Here is a 25,544-nt window from a genome sequence, read left to right on the forward strand (position 1 = left end):
ATATCAGCAGAAATTTTCTTATCTGCCACTACATTAAGTAGCTAACTTTTAAAGTCAATGTTTATCAAAACTGGGATCATGCTGATAATATTGTGCATACCTGTTATTTTTCTAAGGATGCATGATATTCAAATTTTGCTGATATTTATATCGATATTTAAATGTAGTTCAGACCTAAAACTTTAGTCTTTAAAACACACAATTTAAAGTTTCAGGAATGATGATTAACAATGAAAAGACTTCAGCTGACACAAGTCTGTTAATTTAGCTGAACGCTCTCTTAACTAATTTCTTCATACGGTCAATATTTAGAGCTAATATAGGCAGATTTTTTATAGCCAAAACATTGCTGTAAATTCCAGCAGAAATTTTCATATCTGCCAATACAATAATTCACTTTTTGAGCTAATATCTTCTTGTACTAATAATATTATGCAACCCTTAAATTTTTAAAATATTTATCTTTAAAAAAATTAATGTCACTTTTCTTCATTTTTCAAATACACCTTTATCAGAAGTGTAAACAGCTTGATGATAACCATGCAAAGCAGATGGATATGCCCGTTTCCTTGTTTTTCACTGGCAAATCCATCTTGCAAAGCTCCCATCTGAACCGTTAGGGCCCGGTTAGAAAGTGACAGGACGTATCAGCGACGAGGGGCAGTGCTTTCAGGCGCAGCAGAGCCGTGACGTTAACAAGCAGCAGCAAGAGCTGGTGCAGATATGGATTAGTGTGGATGCTGCTAAAGCGCCAGTTTTATCAGAACTTGACAACATTTCTTTGTTAAAAGAAGAACAAAGAACAGCAGTGAGTTGTTTTCTTTTCATAAACAACAAAAGTCGAGTACTTACATGTCTATAGTCGCCATGTTTAGCGTTATTCCTCAGTAGCTGCGCACGCGCAGCTCGATAGCAGCTATGTTACGTGTTTTGTTACTCTGATTGGTTTGTAGAGATTTGACGGACAGAACGCTCACCAAATCACCCTCCGACTTTTTTTCAAAGCCTCTGCCTTTTCTCAAATATTTCCTATTGAAGCTTTCCCAGATGGATGTGTGAAACACATCCATCTGGCGTGTCAGGTTAGCCTGATGAGGTAACAGTAAAATCTTCACCGTTCAAAGAGAAGAAAGAACAAGCTGAAAAATCAACTCTGTATTTTATTGTGCACAAATATTGATCCCCTAAAGAAGCTGTTTATTTTAATAGTTTAGCTGTATTAAGTGCAGATAAACCCAATGCAGTTTATAATAGGGGTGGGAATCAAAAGCGGCCCCACGATATGATATTATCACGATACTTACGCCAAGATTTGATATTTTTGTGATTTTAAACATTTTGCAATACACAGTATTGCGATACCATATTTAGTGATATATTGCTATCTTTTACCATTTTTTCAACTGTTTAGTTAATTTAGCATTAGCCTTGCCCTCATTTTTATCGTATTACTGCTGTATTTTATTTTCATGCGGCACTCCTTGCAAACCCCATGTGTCATGTCCGTGTTGTTCATGCCGTGCTTGCATTCCTAATGTCCTTTCCCTGGTGCTGCCATATTGGTTGTTCTATCTGTCTCCTGCTGTGTGACCGTCACCTCTGCCGACCTCACTAGACAAGGGACGCAACAGCATCATCAAGTGGACAGAAAAGCAACTGAAGGTTCCTTGCGAAAGATAAGGTACAATATATGGCTGCGCAAAATATCGTGCTACTACGCTGTATTGATTTTTTCCCCTCACCCTAGGTTTATAACAGGGCTCAGTCTCACAATACCATACCATACAGAATTATGATGATAATAAAATTACTTTATAGCACTTCTGAAGTACTGGATATATTGAATCAATAATATAATGATACCTTATAATATTCAAACAGCTGGAGTGTATGAAATTTCCCATAAAAGATGGGGAAAAAAAGTCTTAATTAGGGATGCACAATATTATCGGCATATCATCAGTCTGGCAGATATTATTAGGATGTTGGCAAAAATCAAATATAGTGCATCCCTAATGTTAATCTCTGAACTTTTTTCTCATTGTCCAACATTGTCACACTTTCAACTACCTTAAAATCCTGAATATAATGGTATGTAAGTATATTAGTCAGTGGGAGAGAGCCAGAGTACAGGAGAAAACCACGCCTGTACGAGCAGAACATGCAGACTCCACACAGAGACTCTGTCCAACTCTAGATTTGAATAATAATAATGATGATGAGTCAAAGTGGAAGAGAAATCTGTTAGGAGCAGTTGAAATAACATACAATTTTGATTTTTTTTGGGCAGTTATTCAATAGTTGTATTACACAAGAAACAATGATATACTGATGTATGGAAATGTTGTTCCTTTGCCAGTACATAATCAGGCACTATCACTGTGTACAACAGTCTGAGAAAAAAAAGCATTACACTTTAATTTCCTTCCAGTTTAAAGATATTTCAAATGTCTTATCTGATGTTTCCCTGCTGTAGGCTACCATTTCTGATTAGAATATCTCTGTTCTACCTACTTTTGAGTTATGTTGCCAGTTTCTTGCTACAAAAACCTACCGATACTGCGTGCCACAATGGCGAGGTTCTCATGTGTGAAACCCTGCTCCATATTCATAAGCTGCTGTGTTGGCCTGAGAGGTTCCCCCATGGAAACAAAGTCAATTAGAGTGGAAACACACTGACACAATAACCACAAGATGTCCCGCGGTACACTAGAATAAACACAAGATTCATGCTCAGATATGCATGTGCCTGAGCCCGTGCTTTAATATGTGACGCATCTGTCGAGACAGAACTTCTTTATTATTCTGAATGAGTGAGGGGCTAAAGAGTCCGTGCATTATCTCTGCCTCGTACTGCTGCCTCTTTTTGTCTGTCTGGGTCTCTCGCTCTCTCTCTCTCACTCTTGTTTACGTCATTGCCCTAAAGCCCCTCACATGGGAAGCACGCATGCAGCCACTTGGAAACAAAAATGAGAGCAAATCTGAGAACGGCCTTGGAAAAATGACGACAGCAAACAGAGTCTTTGTCAATAAGAGCTCAATAGAGATGCATCCACCATGGAGGACAAGAGATAATGAGTTTCAGGATCTTTGATGCGGTCTGGTATTTATATTAATAATATATAAAGGCACAAAGCGAGTCCCTAGTGGAGTGTTAACAGTGTTAAAGTGGTTCTGGACATCAGGAGCAAAGATTACTTCTAATGAGGGAAAGTTACCTTCTTCCAATCTAAAATGACTCAAAATGGTCAATTCAGATGATGAATTGTGTTTTTATTGAAGGAAATGGTCACAAGATTAGCCGCACAAACAAACGTGTTTCACAAACATGACAACACAACGTTTCCAATGCGCCTGGATCTTAGTAGTCTGTGCCAGTGACCTACTTCCAGCCACCCAGGGGCGCCCAGACTCCCAAACTAGCCTTAATTACAGCAGAGTCCCCATGCAGAAAGAGGCGAGCAGCCGATATCAGACTGGGAACACTTACGGGAACCGGCTGCACTATTTCAGTCACAGCAGCACAGCTGCTCATTCAACATGGAGATTATTGACAGGCTGAGTAGCCTGGAAGCCGTTATCATTCCAATGAATGTGTGTTTGCATGTGTGCAAATAGTACTGTACTCCAAAACCACAAATCAGTAAATAACCAGTGCTTGCTGTTGGTCAAAGGGAGACAAACAGAGATAGAAAGACAAACAGAGGAGCAGACAGAGGCATCACTGACATTTAGACACACTGTCCTGTCCTCCACCCATGAGCTGCTTAAAATAACTAGGGTTGTCAAAACAGTCAACACTTTGATAATATTTGATAAATCATTGTTCAAAACTAGACTTGTTCTTTAAAACCATACAATCCGAGTTATTTTCTTCATTTATATCTCTTAAGAAAGTACCAAATCATGGAATAAAAATCACATCTTTGGTTGAATCTTCAGCCAAAGGCTGCCAAAAGAGGATCATAAGTGATCAGTAAGATTAGGTATTTTAGTACAGATCTTTTTCCTGAGACAAGTTACAGAAATACTGTCAATGAATTTGTGCAATTCAGATAGTATATGGTAGGTTAGCACAATATTATCTGCATGATATTGGCATCAGCACATATTAACTCAGAAAGTTGGAGAAGTTGTTCTTTTCTCTGTTCATTCTCACTCTTTTAAGGACTAAGGTTTTAGGTCTGGAGTAAATTTAAAGATCCGTATCCTACTGATATCGAATCAGCCAAATGAATTTGTAAGTAACTGCATGTTGCACATCAGCAAAAATCCAAATCTTGCATCCCTGGAATGACCCAATACTGAGGTCATCAAATCCTTTGATAATTTGGGGGGCGATATCCTGGCGGTTATGTCTTGCTTTGTTATCAGGGAAAATGTAGAGAATGACAAGTTTTAAGAGAGAATTTCTCGACTCAAAACATTATACTAACCCATTTAGACCTGATTTAACATTTGTGTCCTTTTACCATAAGGTCTGATACAGTTGATTATCTTTTTGTTTGACCACAGAACAGTTTTCCATTTTGCCCCAGTCCATTTGAACCCATTCAAACCTTGAAGATCAAATATATTACCCTTTAAGACATGTTTATGTTGTCTCAGGGGTCCTCAAAACATGCCTGTGAAGTCTGTGACTAAAAAAACACTCCGATATTGGATTTTTGTATGTCTGAAAAGCCCTCTGTTTCAGCCCTGCTCAGAGCAAGCTGTTTCTGTGTCTGTGGCTTTAAACGCTACTAAGCTGTTTGACTCCACCCCCTGACTCCGCCCCTCTCAGGAAATGGATGTGGCTTAATGAATGTAGCTTCATTTCATTCATTTCTCAGCTTCAAGTGTAGATAGAAACATGAAATCATATTATTTCAAAGCTTAGTCACTTAAACTAGTAATATTTGTCTCTGCCTATTTGTAATTGCCCAGCCTTCATATTTGGATTGTCACTGCTATGAGATTATTTTTGCAGTACAAATTATCACAACTTAATTTTTACCTACATTGCATCCAAGTTTAACATTCAGGTACGAGTACAGCCCTAAAAATAACCTCAACAGATCTCTCCGTCTCCATCTCTCTGTGCCTGCAAACACATGTAGCCTCTTAGTCATGATCAACAACACTGAGGCAGCTCTATCTAACTCTAACTCAAAGTCAGAATTCAAACTAAAACATGCAAACATGAACACATGATCCCATATCCAAGCAGACTTGACATTTGATTTGTTTCATGATTCATCTCAGACATCGGCGCTGCCTGTCCAATCAGATTCCACTCATCTGAACAAGACCACAGCTCGTCCAGCCCGGAGGCTCATTGGCTAATGCAGAGTGGCAGGCGAGAGACAGACATAAACAACAGTCATTAAGGGAGCATGACCTCGCGGTGGGCTTTTTGTAGAGGGGGAAAACACACAACTACAGTAAGATGAGGCTCCTCTGGACAGTTTCTGATGGATTCCACTATTAAATGCTGATAAAAGAGAGTGAATTTGACCATTCACTGAAACAACATGATCTTAGCAAGTGTATTTGTCTGATTTATAGTCAAAAATATCTCATTACACTTATTATAAACCAAATTTAACTTATTAACATATCATTTCAACATATTGAAGCAAAAATATGCCTAAATTGCTTGTAATAAGCAATGGCCTAGTGTTTTAAGGCATGCCCCATCAACACAGGCAGCCGGGGTTCGAATCCGGCCTGTGGCCCTTTCCCGCATGTCTCCCTGCTCTTTCATCCAGAGGTCCAGCCAATTGGTGCTAAAAATTTTAGTGAAATGGTGATCACCTGAGTGCAGTGAATGTGTCTCAAGTGATTGTAGTATAAAGACACCTGAGTCTGGAAGGTCCAGCCACTGGTTCATCAGTATTCCTGGCTACCATAACACCATCAAGACAAAAGAACACTCCAAGCAACTCTGAGAAAATGTCATTAGAAAGTATTAGTCAGGGAATGGATACAAAAAACTTCCACAGCACTGAACATCCCATCAAGTTCAGTTAAATCGTCAAAACGGGAAGGAATATGGCACGTGTAAATCTTCCTATATCAGGCCATCCTCACTAAGTGAGTGACTGTGCAAGAAGGAAACTAGTGACAGAGGCCACCGAGACACCTATGACCGCTCTGAAGGAGTTAAAAACTTCAGCAGCTGAGATGGGAAAGACTCTGCATACAACATCTGTTGCCCAGGTTCTTCACCAGTCAAAGCTTTATCGGAAAATGGCAAAGAGAAAGCTGCTGTTGAAGAAAACTCATCAAATCTCAGTTAGAGTTCACCCAAAGGCATGAGGAATACTCCATGGTCATGTGGAAGAAAGTTCTTTGGTCTGATGAGACCAAAATGGTGCTTTTGGCCACCAGACAAGAAGCTATGTTTAGCAGATATCAATCACTGCACAAACACACCATCCCGTGTGAAGCATGGTGGTGGCAGCATCATGCCATGGGGATGCTTCTCAGCAGCCAGCCCTGGAAGGCTTGTAAAGGTAGATTGTATAGGGAAATCCTGGATGACAATTTCATTCAGTCTGCATGAGAACTACGGATTGACAGAAAATCAATTTCCCAGCAACACAATGCATACAGTGAAAGCTACACAGAGTTAAAAAGGTAAAAAGGTGAATGTTCTAGAGTGGCTGAGTCAAAGCCCAGACCTCAGTCCAACAGAGGAATTGTAGATGGACTTATACAGTGCTGTTAAAGCCAAATCCCTGTGCAACCTGACAGAGCTTGAGTAGTTCTACGAAGAAGAGTGGAGTAAAACTGTAGTGTCCAGATGTGCAAGCCTGACTGAGACCTATCCACACAGACTCAGTGCTGTGATTGCAGCCAAAGGCGCATCTACATTACATATTTCTTTTAATTGCCACCACGCTGTTGAAATCTGTTTTCATTTTGGCATTAAAGGTCTTTTTACGTCTGTTTTAATCAAATAGTCAAATTATATTGACCATGACTGATTTATAAAATGAATAAAAGGGTAAAACATCAAAGTGGGTGAATACTTTTTATAGGCGCTGTATTGATGCTTAACATCCCAAAGTTGCTGCACTGGCTGAAACAATGACTAAAAGTGAGTCTTACTTACTGATTAGAAAGAGCCAGAGAGAGCGCTGGGATGTCAGAATGAGAGCTGTGTTTGCTCAGTCAAAGAGGGGATTAAACAAGAGGCCTATTTTGGGGCTAAAATGCCTAAAAACCATGACAACGTCAACATCCCTGACCACAGATGACATGTGATGCATTTCCTGTGGCAGATCTTAGGAGTTGCTCTGGAAGCTTAGTTGACCTCATTTCCTGTTACACTGAAAAACGGCCACAGAGTCACAACAGAGAGTGCCAGTGGGCCACAAAGAAACAGACCAGAGGTTTATTCTAAACTCATGACTAATTCTGCCTCCACTCACCTCTTACAAATCAAAGAATCCAGGAAAGCACAAGTGTGACTGTTGTAAACAAAGTGATAAAATCATGTCAGTTCAAGTCAAACTTTATTTGCATCAACAGAACAGAGGGGTTCACATTCCTTCACTGTAAGATGTAATGTAAGATTAACTTTATCTCTGCTTTATAAATCCTTCACTCTGCACCGAGATAAGCAAAGGGATGCCTGTTTGCTTAAATGAGCAAATTCGTGGCTCTAATAAGTACAGGAATGCATGCTTATGTGTGATGTGCTGCCAAATCTGTGACTGAAACCAACACAAAAAAAAGTTTCTGCCAGCTGGAGCCTTTTACATAAACTGAAGGATCTCCTGCCGGTGTTTGTATGTGTCACACAGGCTTGTGTGTGTGTGTGTGTGTTCGTATGTGTGGCTGTATATGATCTGCCAGATCTCTGGCTGTGCCTACAGAGCCAGATGGTGAGCCCGCAGCCTGGCTCCTCTGAGACCATAAAAACAGAGATCAGTGGCATTTTGACGGGCTGACATAAAAAGCGGACGTTTACAGTGATGCAGCCAGATCGACCTCACTCACACACCCACTGATAAACAAACAGGATCATTAAAAAAAAACATACCACAATGGTGACTTGTATGCTAACAATCCCTCCAAAGATTTACTCTCGGCACAAAATATTTAATCAACTCGATGGCAGAGCAAAACAAGAGGACAAGGTCAGCAAAGACGCCACCAGAAAATCCTTCAACCTCTCATGTCCCTCATGATAAAAGCATGAGTCATCCAATCAATCATTATGTCCATCTGTTGTTTATATCTACCCCGAGGAAAAGATTCTGCTGCTGCACAGAGAGGGATTTTTAACCACGTTACCGGGTAAACACAGAAAATCTGGCATTGGATTTTAGACTTTTTAAGGCCTTTTAAAGACCCTCTTCATACATTTTTAGACTGATTCCATGATAGCATATCACAAATGTGAAAAAAAAAAAAGAAAATGCCAGTAGTATTATTTTTCTATTGTAGTATGCAAATTAAGATGTCCTGGAGCATTTTGAGATAAGACTATGAGAGAAAAGAACCAGATACCATAAGGTAGCTGAATGCCGGTCTTATTCTTTAATTAAGAGGCCCAAAAGTAGCTATCCTAAAGGAGTATCTATTTAGAAGCACTGCCTGGAAAAATACAAAGTTTTGCAGCCTACAATTACATATTAAAAAAGTATTAAAAAAAGTATAACTGACAATTTCAGGATACATATATCATCATAGATCATCATAGAACCATTGTTCTCCAGCAAAAGGGTTTGCAGCAGGTGAGCTGGCTGCCTTTATTATCTCTGAGGCTCCACCCATGCAGGAGTACAGAGACAGGTAGAGGAGAGTCAGGAGAGGAGGGGGGATTTTCCACATTGACCACAGAACAGTTTTCCATTTTGCCCCATTTAGACCTAAACCTGCATCAAAAACACCCTCTAAATTCTTATTATCATCTAAAAACAACCTCTATATACCTTTAGGTTTATGAAAATGGCACAGGATTTCATTGTTTATGAAAATCTTCATTCCTCAGACCTCTACGGTCGGCCCTCTATGCGTTCTCTACGATTGGCTTCCCTTATTTGCAAAGATCCGCGGGGATTTCCATATTGAAATCGCTGTCTCAAACAAACTTTGGATCAACCTAATGGCAGACAAGAGCCCGTCCACTGAGCTCGACTTCCTGTCAGCTAAGCTAACTAGCATTCTGGTCGACAGATAGGTAGTGTCTGTCTGAAAACATTAGCTCATGAGACACGTTTTTTTTTGGAACCAGGCTGTAAACCAGTTATTTCTTTGTCTAAAAATGGCTTTTTAATGAAGATGGAACTTCTGGTGTTCCTGCAGCCAACATCAAGTGGACACTTGCAGTATTGCAATTTTTTTGCACTTTCGCATTGGCTTCATTTTTCAGGACTAGAGGTTACTGCTTGGTGTACACACACAAGAGCACCACTGTGACACACCAGAAACATTATTATCATAACTGGAAAGTGGAATTCTAAGCCTTTTCTAACTAAACATGTGCAATAGATAAGAGATTACACTTCTATTGTTGTTTTTAGGATTTGGGCATGATTAAGATGCTACAGCCAGTTGTAATTACTAGGGATGCACGGATACATTGGTTTTACATCAGTATCCACTGAAATTGGCTGATAGTATGGCAGATATCAGTAGCTAATGTTTTCTTCTGATTATAATCGATTAAAAGCTGGCATCAATAACACCAAACTGCCGTCAGAGAACAGTTTTTTTAATTGGGCAGACAAAGTCTCCAGTTGGACAAACCCTGAGCTGTTTATCTGTTAAAATGAGTGAAAAGCAATGAGGAGGGTGTTACACCAAAGAAGGTGATAGAAAAAGAAAGTTGGTAGTGGTATCAATAATTGGCTGAACTGTTCTTATAAAAATGGGTACTGGCCCAAATTTTCACTTGGACATTTCTAGTTATGACCCAATTTCAAAATGTGAATGAAATTTGGTGTGTCTGTGAGACGCTGTCTTCTGAAGGGATGCATCAGTTTTACATCAGTATTGGCCAACATCAGCCATTAGCAAATGATGAGGCATGAACCAAATGCAGCCAATGATTTTCTGCTTAAAAATCATGCTGGCATGTGGTACATCTAACTGCAGATTCAAAGAGTTGTTTTTATTGGGCAGAATAAGTAACCTGTTGGACAAATGGATGTTTTCTAGTTAAACACAGGAGAAAATGTTGGAACAGCAGGATTCAAGGGCAATTAAAACCTTTTGTGCCACAAAAAGAAAGCATGATATCAGGATTGTGTGTGTTGGTACATCCCTATCCAGTAATCATGATGTGTTCTAAAATTTAAGATCTACTCAATGTTAAATTATCAGGCTAGTTCCTCTGGGTGCAGGGGTCAAAAGTTGTTTCAAATCACAAGGGAAGGCTTCTATTTCTATGATCTGAGATTAAGATCATTAGGGGAAAATGATCCACAGCACCTCTCTCATAATCATAAAATTACCTCCAATAGCTGGAATAAAGTTGCTACATCACTCCAAGCTCCTAGTAATGAGAACCACTGACTGCCATCAGAGATGTTTTAATAACGGCCTTGTGTAACCAGGAAACACTGTTTAAGGGTGGATGTTGCCTTTAATGCATCCATGGCAGGGCTTTTACAAGGATAGGGTAGGACACTCTGAGTCAATGAGACAATCGATTCAATCCAGGAGACGACTGCTGCATTATAAGACAAGCTTCTGCATTGCAGATGGCACTTATGTATACTATTACAGCAATCTATAGAACAGCAGGAAGGGATATCACAACATACAACTATACAAACAGATAAATACACTTTTACACTCAAAAACCTTACACTAGATTTAACACATGAATGCACATGAAAAGGTGAACACAGACTTTAATGTGCAATGCTAATACACCTGCAATCCCTATAAAGCCATTAAAACCTGTAGAGATTCACATTATTGGGTCTCCTGCTGCTGACATCTGAAAGGTCCACTGAATAATTGATCAAAGAGATCCTGATTGGTCCACAGTCTCACATGATATGTCTGCTCTGCCCATCACCCAGCAGCGGACAACCTGACCCAAAGGACATGTAACCATTCACGACCTACAGCAGTCCCACGCTGGAGTCGGTTTATATTCAGAATCTTAATGCCACAAACTCACAATGATCCTTTTCTTCACCCCCGCTGTGTGTGTGTGTGTGTGTGTTTAGAGGCTGAATAATAGTCGAACAAAAGAAGCTGCACAATGACATTTATCTCAGTCAGACTGGATGAGTGGGGAACTTAGCTTGAAATTCTCACAGCGTTGCAGCACTGATTGGCTGAAAAACTGAAGTCAGATCCCATTAAGATCCAAGTGAATTACAGATGAGAACAAAACTGGAAAGTAAGTAACATTGACAATCTCCTGATAGGCTGAAAAATTGTCTTGTTTTACGTGTTTACACATGAGCTATAAGCTCTCTTGTTTCCAAATATTCTCTGAGAATGGGGATGAAATAGTAAAAATGTACATTTTCAGAGTAAATAGATTGGCCAAATTCCACATCTATCTTCAGGCAGCTTCATCAGGCAGTTTTAGCTTTGCATCTTGCAAAGCTGAAACACTTGAATTACAAAATTTCACACACAACTTTTGTCAGTAACTCCTGACCATATGATTTTGATGAGTGGGTGTGGCCTAATGGTTCAATGGTGCCCCCCCTACAATATTTCAAAAAGTAGCAGGTTTCACCCCCAGGATTATGAACACTGGTGGGCTTATTCATCTTGACTGGACCTACAAAAAAGCCTCTTGGACCAATGCCAGAATCTCAACAGGAAGTCCACCATTTTCATCTACACTTTTAAAAAATAAACCATACCTTCCTACTGGGGGCAGGACCACAACTGGGGTCTACCTTTTTTTGCAGTAAGCAAACCCTATTACTCCTGACAAAGCTGCTTGTTTCTCATCTTAACATGGTAGTATGTTCTTAAAATATCTCATTCAAGACCACAGTCTTTGACTGAACCCTACTACTGTAAACATGTGACCATCGCCTCCCCAAATGACAACAGGGAGTCATAAAAAGTAGTTATTTCTTCACTTCTCTTACTTTGTTGAACAGTTAGCTCTGATTTTGAGTAAGGCCACAGTTGTGTTAAAATATCTATCCATAACACTGAGAGGGTTGGACGCCACAGTGGAGATGTTGAACATTTTGATGTCCTGTCAATTAACAGCAAGTTCCTATAACTCTTAAATCAAAGAAAGATTTGCATTAAATCTCACAAGTATGATCAGGGTCTGCCCCTCAACACACTGTAATGTTAATTTCATGGGGCTGATAAAACTCCACGACTGCAATGAGCTTTTAACACCTTTTACATATATACGAAGTCCTATCTTTTCTGTATTTTATGGGATAATTAGCAGTCCTGGGAGTATCTACATGGTCTCTGGTTGCAACCCATCTGGACGTGCACCACGGTGCAAGGGCCCTTCAGTACTGCTTGAAGTCCTAGGTTTTAAATGTTTACTAACTTTACAACATCTAAATCAAATGCCTTAATGCTCTTTAACACTAAAAAAACAGGCAATATGGGGTGCCGGTAGTCGAGTGGTTAAGGCGCGCACCACGTACCCAGGCGACCCGGGTACCTGCATGTCTCTCCCCGCTCTCTTCCCTGTTTCCAACTCTATCCACTGTCCTCTCTCTAAAAAAGGCACGAAAAAGCCCAAAAATAAATCTGTAAAAAAAAAAACAAAAAAAAAAACCAGGCAATATATGAATACAAAAAAGAAAAAAAAAATACTGATAGACTAGAAAAGCACTCGGAGAGCACAGACCTCTGCCATTAGACCTATCTCCCAATAGTAAAGAATCCTTAAAAAAATTCCTGGATCCAGACAGGGATCTGGATCACTCCAAAAATCAAATCAGTTCTTCCTTGTGCCATTTCTGACATTTCCTGAAAATTTCATCAAAATCTGTCCATAACTTTTTGAGTTATGTTGCTAACAAACTAACAGACAAACCCTGCCAATCACACAACCTCCTTGGTTGAGGTAAAAATAAAATTAAGGAGACTGTGATTGAAATATATCAAACTGACTAACTGTACAGGACTGAATTTTAGAGTCTTAGCATCCATGATATTTAGTGCAAATAAATGCTAATAACTTAGAAAATGTAATTACAGCAGCGTGGTTATGATGCCTGACGAGGGTGAAAATGCTGACTCCAACTTCGGCTTGATGCACTGAGGTGGAGATGTGGCTGGTCTGAGTGTTGCTTAAACACGCCCAGCTAGCTTGTATACTTGCCACCTAGCTAGTTGGCATAGTCCAAATGAAATAAACAGCATGAAAAATTATTATTTGTTATTGACAAATAGCCACGGTATCACTTTAATTACTCCATTCCCACCAGTAGAAAAGACATTTTTGCTGAGAGAACCACTGGCTGGTGGTTATCCTCTCTTTTCAGACCGCTCCCTGTAAACCCTAGAGATGGTTGTGCGAGAAAATCCCAGTAGATCAGCAGTTTTTGAAATACTCAGCCCAACAAATGTGGCATATTCAAAGCCACTTAAAATCACCCACTCTGATGCTTGACTTGAACTTCAGCAGATCATTCTTTCCATGTTTACGTATCTAAATGTATTTTTGCTGCCCTGTGATTGGCTCAGTAGACTTTTTTGTCATCAAATGAGTGGATAAACAGGTATACCTACCTAATAAAATGATGAGTAATTGTGCTGCAGTTGTCACACCCATTCTTAAGAAAATGATTCACAATCAGTCACTGAATTCTAAGTTACAAAGTAATTTTTTTAGTCATAGCATAGTTGGTCCCAGAGATATTACTGCATTGCAAAATAATGCTCTGTAAGGTCAGCTAGTACCATACTTTTTCAGAAGTAACCTCTTTTACCCACCGCCAAAATAGATAACACCTGACATCTTCAAAACTTGGCATGTCAGCCATCAGAAATCACAAACACTGGGTGTTACAGTCCAACATGTGACTAATATGATAAATACAAGGGACCTCATGTAAATTAAAGACAGGACCTATTAAAGACCACCTAAAGTTAATTTTAAGGCCAACATTATATCAATACCAGCAAAGGCAGAATAAACACAATGAAAAAAGTATGGAATTAAAACCCTAAAAGTGTTGGGTAAACGTAACTATGAAGGGTACCAATTTAAGCACTGTGTATATACAAAGTATCATAAAGAATGAGCATTGGCACGATGAATACACAATACTAAGATTACTAAAAAAGCCCATATTTATCATGCATGATTCAAAAATCAACATCAGAAATGCTTCTGGATACCTAAAAATGGATCTGGATCAAAACTAATTTTCAGTACAGTCAGATGGTCAGTTATCATAATAAGGCTCTCAACTGCATACTAAAAGGCTCTTTTGGAAATGGGTTGCTCTCATTTCCACTAAAACCAGTTTCTGGTGGGAGATATTTTGGGTAGATGACTGTTGGTATAATTTTGTCATTAACACTGTTTGTTTGGCAATATCTTCTTACCCTGGCAGCCTGTAGAGAGACAGAAGCCAAGAGATCCATCAAGATCATCACTAACTGTTTTAATAGGTGTGGTGGTTCGAAATGATCCATTATTATAATGACTCATCAAAGCAGTAGCCTAGCAATTTGTTCATCTTTTACAAAACACTTCAAACAAATAAAGAAAATGATGATGAGTGGTGAAAGGAGAGTGTCATGAGCACCAAGCTGAATAAGAGCATTATTGTCAAATTTGCAGGGGTGGGTAAATCTTGCTCGAACTGTAGCAACTACACTGGCCCTGAGCTACTTCATTCCTTGACTGCTGCACGCCAAAAGGGATGGGTCAAACAGAGACAAAATGCAGTTTCTTTAAAGCAAATGTTTTCCTATAGTTTAACACTTGATGTATAAAAGGCAAAATTGTAAACTTTTTATTGGTAAAAAAAAATACAGGAATGCATTTCAAGTATGCTTGATTAATGTGTAGGGATCTAAGTGTTTCTTTTGCTGGCAGGCTCTCTCAACAGGAACTATGAAAACCTATTAATGATAGTTTTCAGTCTGGAACAGCAAACCCTTTATAGCTGAGACGGGATACACAACAAGATTATCGACTGATTTGGTGTCCAATTGCTCCCTTCTGACCAAAGTCAGCAAAGTCTTGAGTATCTTATGGTTCTAGAGGAGATCTTGCCAGATTTTCCTGTGATGTATAGTAAGGATGTTACTTAGCGTCTATTTCCCTGTTTGACTAAATCCTCATTTAAATTTTGTTAAACCAACTAATCTAAGGAGGAGAAAATCCCTTGAAAAAAGTAAAATTCTTCACAGGGTCACTGTGTCAGCAGGTGTGACATTAGCCCGATATACTCTCTACAGCGTGGCTAACATTAGCAGCTAGTGCTGCCAGCCGTCGTTCCTCTTTGCAGATTAATATTGGGCCTTGATGTGTTGCCTTATATCACTTCGGTTGAGTAGTTACAGGTGAGTTAAACCCTCAACAGCCTACATACCACTTTATTTACATTTACTACTTTAAAAAATGGTCATACCATGCTGTTCCTACAACATGCCAAGCGCTAAGCCACTGTGAGCTTCTCATTTTTACATGAAGTGCCAGACAGGAAGGCAGCGGCTATTAACTGAAGCTACAGCAGCCTCTAGTAGCGACGGGACCATTATAGTTTAAAAGTGCATTATAGACCGGTATTTCAAGCCTGTGTTTAAAAAAAAAAAAAGATAGGTAATTAGTTTAACCGACCAGTAAACCCCAACGAATGTAACCTTTTTACCAATTAACTGCACGCATCCCTAGTGTGTAGAGATGCACCGATGAAACGTTTCTGCATTAGCCCAGTCGACAAAATATCAGCCATTACCAAATAATGTGGCATGGACATATATGAGTAATCTATGTCATTTTAATGCTGCCATCTGGTACACCTAACTGCTGATTCAAAGACAACCTTTATCCAGGCAGAGATAACAATGTTATTTTAATCCTTGGTTTCAGTCCCAAATTTCACAGTCAGTGCATCTCTACTGATGTGAGGTAGCTTAAAAGTGATTTCCCCCTCCTGTTCTGCTAAACATAAGGAAAGTTCATCATTTAATGCAGAATGTGGGGAGTCCTATGAAAGAAAAACAGATTGTGCTTTTAATTTGAAGTCCATTCTGAAGTGAACCATGCCTTACAATCTCAGCAGGGACATGTTGACAGACAGGATGCAGAGTTTACAGCAGGAGTCAACCAATTATCGCTGATTATAAAGGCCGATATTTGGCATTTCCCCGATTTGCCTCCACAGCAAGATGTGTCCTCCTTTCTGGCTTTATTTTCACTCTCCACAGTCCCAACTAATATCCTGTGAACATACAATCTAATTGGCTAGATAAAACAAGTACCTGCCAACCAACACTTCAAGTCACTGTAAAGTCACAAAATAAATCTTTACTTGAGGTTTGTTGTACAACAGGCTACTGTGTTATGAACAACCAGCCCAAATTTCAGTCATGAAAACCATCTTTAAGGTTATCAAATTAAGCTTCAAAATCATGAAAAATAAGGCAGTAAAATCTGCTTTAGGATGGTGTGGGTGTGTCATTGACTGAGCTATCGGTATCGGGTCCGATATTGGATCGGATTGGAATGGACATAATTAATAGATCGGATATCTGACTGACGGCGCCGATCCAAGTGACCGATCCAAATCCATCCTACAGTTTGCGGTAGACTATGAAGGCACCGCAGTCTAACATGAGATAGTCTGTGTGTCACTGTGCTAGTATTAGTTAGGGATGTTCTTGGCGGTATGATTACCTAGTAGATTAAACGTAAATCTATATTTAGAATAGTCAAAACTAGTCTAAAGATGAGAGAACACAAAGAAGAGTGGGTGCGACATTAGCCTGACAACGGGCGGTGCTAGCATTGAAAGCTAGCACCACCCGCCTTCTTTCCTCTTTACAGATTCTTTGGTGAGTAGTCATACGTGAGCTTAACCCTTGACAGCCCACATACCACTATATTTCCATTTACTACTTGGGAAACTGTCATACCGTGGTCTTCCTACTATACGCCATGGTCTTCCTACTATACGCTAACAGGTTAGCCACCACCTTCTCATTGTTTACATCCTGTGAAGGGTCAGAGAGGAAGGCGTGACCATTAACTGAAGCTACAGCAGCTTCTAGTTGCAGGAGGTTCATTGAAGACCATTATAGACAGACACTTATAACTTACACTCAGTTGCTGTTGTTTTGTGGATAGTGATAGTGATATTTATTTTTTAGTAGTAGTTCAAATAAATTTGTTTGGAATACATTTAAATCCAATTCATTTTTGAATATTTTATATATATATATGAATCAGTATCGCCACATATTTATTGGAATCAGATCGGAACTGAAAAAAGTGGATTTGTGCATCCCTAGCTAAAACTGTATTTGAAACTTAATCCAGGCATTATGGAATTAAAAAATCAGGTATTTTTACATCAGATTACATCAGGTATTGAATGGTATCGTATTATATCAGGTATCAAATTGTACTGTACCATATTGGGTATCATATTGTATTTTTACATGTATCGTATTCTGCTGATCAGATATTGTATCTTATCATAATGAGTTTCAAATTGTGAATTCATAGTGCTCCGGATATGTAACATCATCAGTTACCCTGTAGTACCCCTACCCTTGGTTGAAACTGTTTTCATGGTTTCATCTACCTTGAGGACATGTGCATGGATGTCCGCGTGTTTAATCAGCAGAAAGAACTAGATTTGGCCTCAGTAATCAGGAAACCGTCCCTTACCCTTTGTTGTAATTGGTTATGACTGCTGCACAAGAGCAAGTGACAAACAGGCAGGCAGGCAGGGGTATTTATAGCCGCTCTAACCACAAACCAACAGAGAGTCAGGAGTACAGTGGGATGGGGGGGGTTAGATTAAACAAGCCTTGCGGTCTCTCTTGACTACATCTGATTACATTATGTAAAATTGCACATCCTGAGTTCAAAGAGCAAAGAAACAGAGTGGAGAGGGCTCAGAAATTACTAATGGAAAAGACATGAGCGCTCTAACCCAAGACATTAGTGTTGCCATGTGGTCATAAAGCATAAACGCTCACCTTCTGTAGACTGGTGGGATTCAGCTGGGTTTTGTCTATGATCTTCACCGCCACCTGCAGAGAGAAAAACATTGGACAGAAGAAGAAATTAAAAGAGAGAAGAAGAGAGGCTGGGTGTAAAAGATGTCAAAACGAATTCTAAGTTTGTATTTGTGTTATGGTCTCACAGCAAAAGCTCTTGTGAAAATGAACAGTCCTTATTATTTCACGATTCTGCTGTGAGGCGGCGCTGTCAAAACATGTCACAGCGAGATGTGTATGCTCACTCTGAACGCACCTCAAGGCTCTACTATCTAGTAATTTGTTGGGAGATAAAGCATTAACCGGCAGAGATAATAGGAGATAAAAATATGTGTTTGTTTGTGAGGATGAATATAAAATAACCCATTAAAGTCACACTCTTACAACACATACTACTAGATGTAAATGCATCCATGAACAATCTTAGACAGAATTCGTTTTGAATAAACGTTCCCTTTTATGGCAGCCAGGCCTGAGATAGCAAATTTTGGTGAGTTTCCACCAAGCATTTGGCTCACAACAGCTCGGTATGGTTAACCCTGATCTTGATTGCCTTTCCACAGCCAGCCGCACTCTAACTTGGTAGCCGGGGTGGCAATAATCACATCGGCTATGCAACACCGTGACACCATAGCAGCACAGCACAGTGTAGCCTGCCGATAAATTCAAAGAAGAAGAATACAACACAGTAAACAAAGGTCAACAATGGAGGACATCCAGCATTTTGTGTTCTTCCTTCTTGGCATGTGGCTGTTTATCACTGAAGACAAGCTTTGTTTGAGAGAAGGCTGCAGGCTGCTAGGAAAATAAAAACAAGACAGTTTGGGAAATTATACTTGGGAGCTCAGATAAGAAGGACAACCTCGTATTAGAAAGCCAAAAACAACGGCACACAAGGGTAAGCCAACCTTTTATGTCATTTGCTACAGTTTTTTGTGTCATGTACTTGTACTCATCTGCTACCTAGTGGTGTAGTGGTGCCTGCAGAAGTGGGTATACTCTCAATTAATACCCAACATTTTTTAAGCGATCCATCCAGCAAAGGACGAATGGCCTGTGATATACAGTATGTCTGCTAGTGAGTGATGTTCCTACATTTTTGAGGAGGTGCAGAGAGAAATGGATGTCTGAGATCTGAGAAATGGTTAAAGCTGGTGGTGTAGCCTTGCCATCCGGCTAACAATGAGGGCACAGGCATCTGTGGAAATGTACTCTATTTTGAGGTTTACCATACCAAACCATATTCAATCAAACCAGACACCTGGTGGAAACACAGCTTTGATTTCCAGACAACAGGCTGCCAAAAAAGTAGGATGGTATGGATCAGTTATTTAAGTACCTTTCCCAGCTTTTGATGGTGAAAATGTAACGTCTTTTATGCTGTAATTAACCAATCCAATCAAATCCAACACATTTAGTTTACACTGCACATTTCTAAATCATTGTCATTTGTCCAAGTGCACAGTGACTAAAACACAAAAACAAAAAACAACGCGCAGTAGAAATTAAAAAACTATAAAAACATATAGGCACATAGAAAAACTGTAAAATCTATAAAACATGTAAAAAAGTATATTAAAACTTTTGAAAAAGGCATTCTAACATTGAGTAAGAAAATAGATTATACAAGAAATATAGAGATCAGAAACGTATGTGCTAATAATCCATTTACAGATTTAAAAACAGAGCTAAAAATCTAAAATGACTTCTAACATGAACAGATGCCAGTGCCAAACAAAGCCAAACTGAAGCAGGCTGCTTGGTTAAAACACAACTTTTGACTCTGCAGGTGATCCACTTTCGACTCGGCAGGTTTTGTTTTGCAGCAGTCTAAAGCATCCATCTCAATAATCACCCCAAAGTGCATGCTGAAACGGACCTGCTCCCCTCAGCAGCTTTCACAAAGAGCCATACTGCACACTCACCAGTAAGTAGAGGTACATTATGCTGATTAGTGATTGACTGAGCAGTTTTACACTGTGATGTAATGTAATTACATTGACATAATACATGTGGCCTCTGTAGTCACACCAGATTATTCAGTGACAATTATACAGATCCAACATGGGCTGATTCAAATGAATGTTTGCTGTGCATGTCAAACATTTAGAATAGGATGTTTACTGTTGGGGTGTTTGTTAAAGGGATGTTTTACCATGTTTAAGTGAATAACCAGTCTGTTTTGATGGTAAATGTAGTGAATTGAAGCGGTAAATTCTTCAGTGAGTACTTTATTGAGCAAGAAAGCTGCCAGTGTCTACATGTTCCACAATGTCCTGTACTGCACGTCTTTAGGCAGTATAATGTAAACTACGGTGCCTGAGAAAGCTCACAACAATTGCAAACATCACAACAAACGCAAACACCACAACACATCAACATAAAGCCACAACACAATTGCAAACGCCACAACAAATGCAAACACCACAACTCTACAACATTAAGCCACAACACAACAACATAAAGCCACAACACAACAACACCAGTGCGTGTTGTGGCTTTATGTTGTTGTGTTGTGGCTTTATGCAGTTGGGTTGAGGCGTTTGTAATTGTTGTGACCTTTCTCGGCCACTGTAGTAAACACTGACGACAGCAGCTAAATATACTCGGAGAAAAAAAAAGTATTAAAATCAGCGTTACTTTAAAAATAGCTCATTAGGCCACAATGCCCTGTACTGCATGTCTTTAGTAGTATAATGTAAACACTGACTACAGCAGCTGAATACTCCCAGATGATGAACAAACAACGCCAATGCTGTCTTTACTCATGTTTCAAAATTTCTGCTTGCTCAGACCAGTCATTGTTGTACTCATGTTTTTTATTTGTTGTAGCACTATAAGGTTGTTTTCAAATAAAATGTGTAAAAACAAAAGTAACAAAATTAGTGTCACTTTAAAAATAACTCATTAGGCCACAGTGTCATATGCTGAGAAAAGTAACTAAATCTGTTTACTACATTACAGACTGAGAAATGAAACATGTTAAGAATAGCTAAGCATAACAAAAATTAAAGCCTTTAACTACTCATTCTAGATGTCAATTGTAAAAAAAAAAATCACACAGTCAGCTATGTCTGTCTCTCTGAGTAAAGACTCTACCATCTTTCCAAGGCCCAGTTAAGGACCCATAACCCATAACTCTTAAGATTTATGATAGAATGATCAACAGCACTGTGCAGAACTTCCAAGTATGTTTAGGCCAAAAACTGAGGCTGAAGTAAGGTGTAGGTGTGGCGAGTATGGCACCATCAGGCAGGAAGGAGGATTGACACAACCCGGTCTTGCTCTGGATGTCCTTGCAAATTACCAGACTCATGGGAAAATGAAACATTGAAAAAAAATGTTCACACCTTCTACATAGGCTTTGTGCATTACAAACATTACTGTGTGTAATTCAGAATGCCACACTGAAAGGACTCTGCAGCAAAGCTGACAATAAACCGAGAGCCTTTGCTATGATGTTATTGATGTTGTTCATCCAAAAGTTAGCCATAATGAGGATAAGTCCACTAATTCCAGTGTTATGCTCAATCAGCTCGCCACATGCACTGGCACAACTGTGTTTACTTTATGATAACCACCTTATAGTGGCACTCAGCTATGTGCCAATGTGGTAACAGGTAGGAGAGAAACAGAAACAGTGCAGACATTCAAGGAATGTTTTGTGATGACAACAGGAAAAGATGGAAAGTGCAGTTTTCTTTCAGTGATGTATTACTGTCATGACAAAAGTAACTAACAACGGATTACCACAATTTCAAAAGTTACACATTATGTTTCTTATTTCAACTAAAAATGATCTGGGTACTCAAAAGGATTTCTTAGTAACATGTTACTATCAACATTGATAATAATTGTTATATTAAGACTGCCAGCATATCCCATTACTAAAAAATACCCTTGTCCTAAATATCCTTAAATGTTTTAGTACAGTTTAAAGAACTCAGATTTGTTTAAATGGTCACACTAAAAAGAAAATGGGAGAAGTGGGAGTCTTAAACCAAGAAGATTGATGGGAAAAAAACAACATCCACACCAGTATTGGTATCTGAAAAAAACCTACCTGTTTTAGGAAGAAAACAACAGATTTTGAAAGGAGAATCACGAAAAATAAATTGCATGTTTTCTTTACCTTGTTCTAGGGTTGTCAAAATATCCAAATACTTTTAGATGCTGTGTGTTTTAAAATATGACACCATACATATTATATGCCTGTCTGGGCCTGATTTCTTGTTTATTTGCATCCTGTTTTGGCATAATGCTGATTTAGTGACAGGGTTATACTTGGCAGTATGCTTTTGAAATCAGCTGGATGCTCTATGTGTTCTTGCCCCTGACTTCCTGTTTGGGCCGATCTGCTTTGTCCAGATTGATGTGAGCTGGCAGCAGGCTACACTGTAAATAGACTTGATGTGTATCTTGAGAGATGCTTCTGACATGCACTGGAGGAGGAAGCAGCAAGTGCTGCGGATTCCAAAAAGTTACCTTCGAAAGCCAAAAATTGCTCCAGGGTGAAATAAGAATTCTAGTCTTGTTGCTTTGGCGTTGAAGCAAGAGTTGAAATCAGTTGATTTTTACGATGTTTAAATTCTTGTCTGATGACATGCCTTTTTCAGACCGCATAAGAAACCAAGGCAAACAGAAATAAGGCCGCAATTTGCCAAAATGCAGTAAAAACAGTCAGCCTTTTAGTAGTAAAATGCATGTGCACTGCAATGACATAAAAGTCAAATTTTTCTATCTCACAGTCTAGAAGGGAGGAAGAGGACATTTTAGATAGATGATAATATATAATAAATTTACTGCTTATTACAACAACATTACTGCGACTCTGGCTTCATAAGAGCTCAATAAACTTGCATAGTGGATGCAGACTCTGGCTCTAGTCCAAACTCCAAAGCATTCTGCTAAAGGGGGAAACCACGAAACAAACGCTGAGTCACAGCGGAGAGAAAGCAGGTTATTTCTCCTCAACAGTGTTCCCCAAAATATGGATTTCAAGTCGCTGGGACATTGAAATTCATCCAAACCCAAAAATATTTCTGCACAGAGAGAAGAAAAGAGTGAGTGACTGTGTTTATACACACATGCAGAACGCAGGTGGTGTCTATTTGCAGCCCGCGATGGGTGGGCAGGTGCACAGACAGACCTCACTCCCTTCCTCTCTGCTTCCTCCTGTCATGGACAACACTCAGGTGGAGGCTTGTGTGTGTCGATTTCTGCCTGCAGGTGTTGAGCCGTCCTGGCATATCACTCTATTGTTCCCACTTCCACTATTCCCTCCGCATGAGTCAGAGATAGTGGTAACATTTCCTCACAGCGCGTTAAACCAATATTTGCCTTTTGAGTCTCAGATTGAGAGATTGGCTGAATTGCATCACATCACATGCCAGTGTTTTTGTCTCTCCCTCTGTGTTTTCATTGTAATGGACATGAGGGTGAATTATTCAGTCCCATGGAGACAGAAGGGCAACGTGCATCACTGTTAATTATTCAGCGCTGTCGTAACACACGGCCCATATGCTCCTCGCCGTATGCAGGTCTTGTGATCGTGGGTACATAAGAATATTCAGATAGAGGACATTCAGATGGAGAGAAAATGTAGTCAGAGCAAAGCTTGAGTGCTGATGAAGTTTTTACATGTTTTTCTTTACTTTTCCCCCAACTGATCTTTTTCGCAGGGTCATGACCTTTTTGCATCAAGCTGAACTTTAGCCGCATTTGGTCTTAAATCTAGAAGTTGAAGTAAAAGGAGCATTTGAAAGTCAAAATGTTTAAGAATTTAGAAAACTCCAAGGGACATTGCAATATCTTTTCTTTCAGCAAAACATAGACTGATATGATATAGGGGAGGTAGTTATTCCAGTAAAGCAGCCAGTTTCTATTGGCTTCCATATGAAGGATAAACATTTGAATCTTGATTTTGTTATTTTGGACTTTTCAGTGTATAAGGCCAGCAATAAATGACAAAACAATGTGATGGGCAACATTTTTTTAGTTTTATGATATCAGATTTAAGTGTGATAAATTAAAAACTACTTATTGTATTTATTTTTGATGTGGCAGCTGAAAAAGATTGTAAACATACGAAAAGAAGGGGGAAGACATGCATCACACTGAGCCAGGATCAAACCTACGACCCGAGCCTTAAGGACTATAGTCTCTGCTATACCCAGTAACCTCATATTAAAGACTGCTTATTAACTTTAGCTACCGCTATGAGCAGCATGTTTCTGGTGAATCCAAAACAAATCAAGCATTTTAATCGCTAAATTTGCAACAGTTAATGCCATTTTTCACTGAGTCTGTAGGAGCTGTTTTTGTACATGACGTCACTTATCTCAGCACTTATACTAGTATACAAGTCACCCTGGTATATAATCCGCAGCCACTTCTCTGATGAATAAACAGGTATTAAAAGTGTGACTTATATACCAGATTTTACAGTATACAAGGGGATCTGTCAGATGTGGGTGGACACAATGTTTTCTTTTTCTGTTTTTAGAGAGTGAAAGAACCACTGCATCGTCAGTTTTCGCAATGAATAAAAAACAAAACTCCTCAGACTAGGGCTTAACCGTAATTGTGATTTTTCAACCCCATATTGCAATTGCGATTTGAAATGCGATTATTCCTTACGTTCCTCATCTTATGTATTTTTCAACAAACACAAGTAATAAATCATTCTATACTACAATGAACACAATATTAGACTAAACAAGGGCTGAACAATTTTGAAAAAATACCTGATTGTGATGATTTTGACTCGTATAGTAAACTGGAGATGAACTGCTGTATTGTCATTTTCATATTTAATAAGAAACAATTATAAAAATGAAGAAAGTAGGATTATTTGTAGACCATTCTAGAAAGAGGCTCTTGAATGATTGCATAATTATGTAATACATAACATCGCTGCAGCAAGAAAAAAGTTTTAAACAAGTATTTTGACATAAAATTCAGGTTAAAGAAATACTGCACCTTCTGCGATTTGATTAATTGCCCAGCCCCACCTCAGACTAAGTGCGCAAGGTCCTTTACTCTGAGGGCAGCCCAAAAACAAGCCTGAGTTTCATCTGCCTGCATAGAAATGGTATGAGAGAGTGTAAAATCTACATATGCTGAGTGAGAAAAAAGAGCATATGTTTAGATAAAATAATTTCCTTATATCTTGTGATTATTTCAGATTTTTATAGTGTGTTTGTTGCAAAGGCAGTACAACAATTTTCCATAAAATAGCATCCCTATTCCAGGTACAAACTTGATCCCTGCATTCTTTTTACCTTTATGCACGCTAACATGACTTAAATAGAACAGTATATACACAGTAAAACCCAGTATATACAGTCTTCTGTAACAATGTGACCTCTATGTGCAATAGATACGTTATGTAACTAAAATAG

At 39.1% G+C, this 25,544-nt stretch overlaps 1 protein-coding gene across 2 annotated transcripts in view; it reads right to left on the reverse strand.

Annotated features, from left to right (window-relative positions):
• Positions 1-25,544, reverse strand: part of LOC121510986 (serine/threonine-protein kinase MARK1-like) — a 54,506-nt gene that overhangs the window by 18,223 nt on the left and 10,739 nt on the right. For both annotated transcript variants that reach the window (XM_041789437.1, XM_041789436.1), the window contains exon 3: positions 18,121-18,174. In XM_041789437.1, coding sequence (XP_041645371.1) covers positions 18,121-18,174 — 54 coding nt within the window. The remainder of the gene's footprint in view (positions 1-18,120; positions 18,175-25,544) is intronic.

Source organism: Cheilinus undulatus, linkage group 6, assembly GCF_018320785.1.
Source record: "Cheilinus undulatus linkage group 6, ASM1832078v1, whole genome shotgun sequence".
In the NCBI taxonomy this organism is placed as follows: domain Eukaryota; kingdom Metazoa; phylum Chordata; class Actinopteri; order Labriformes; family Labridae; genus Cheilinus; species Cheilinus undulatus.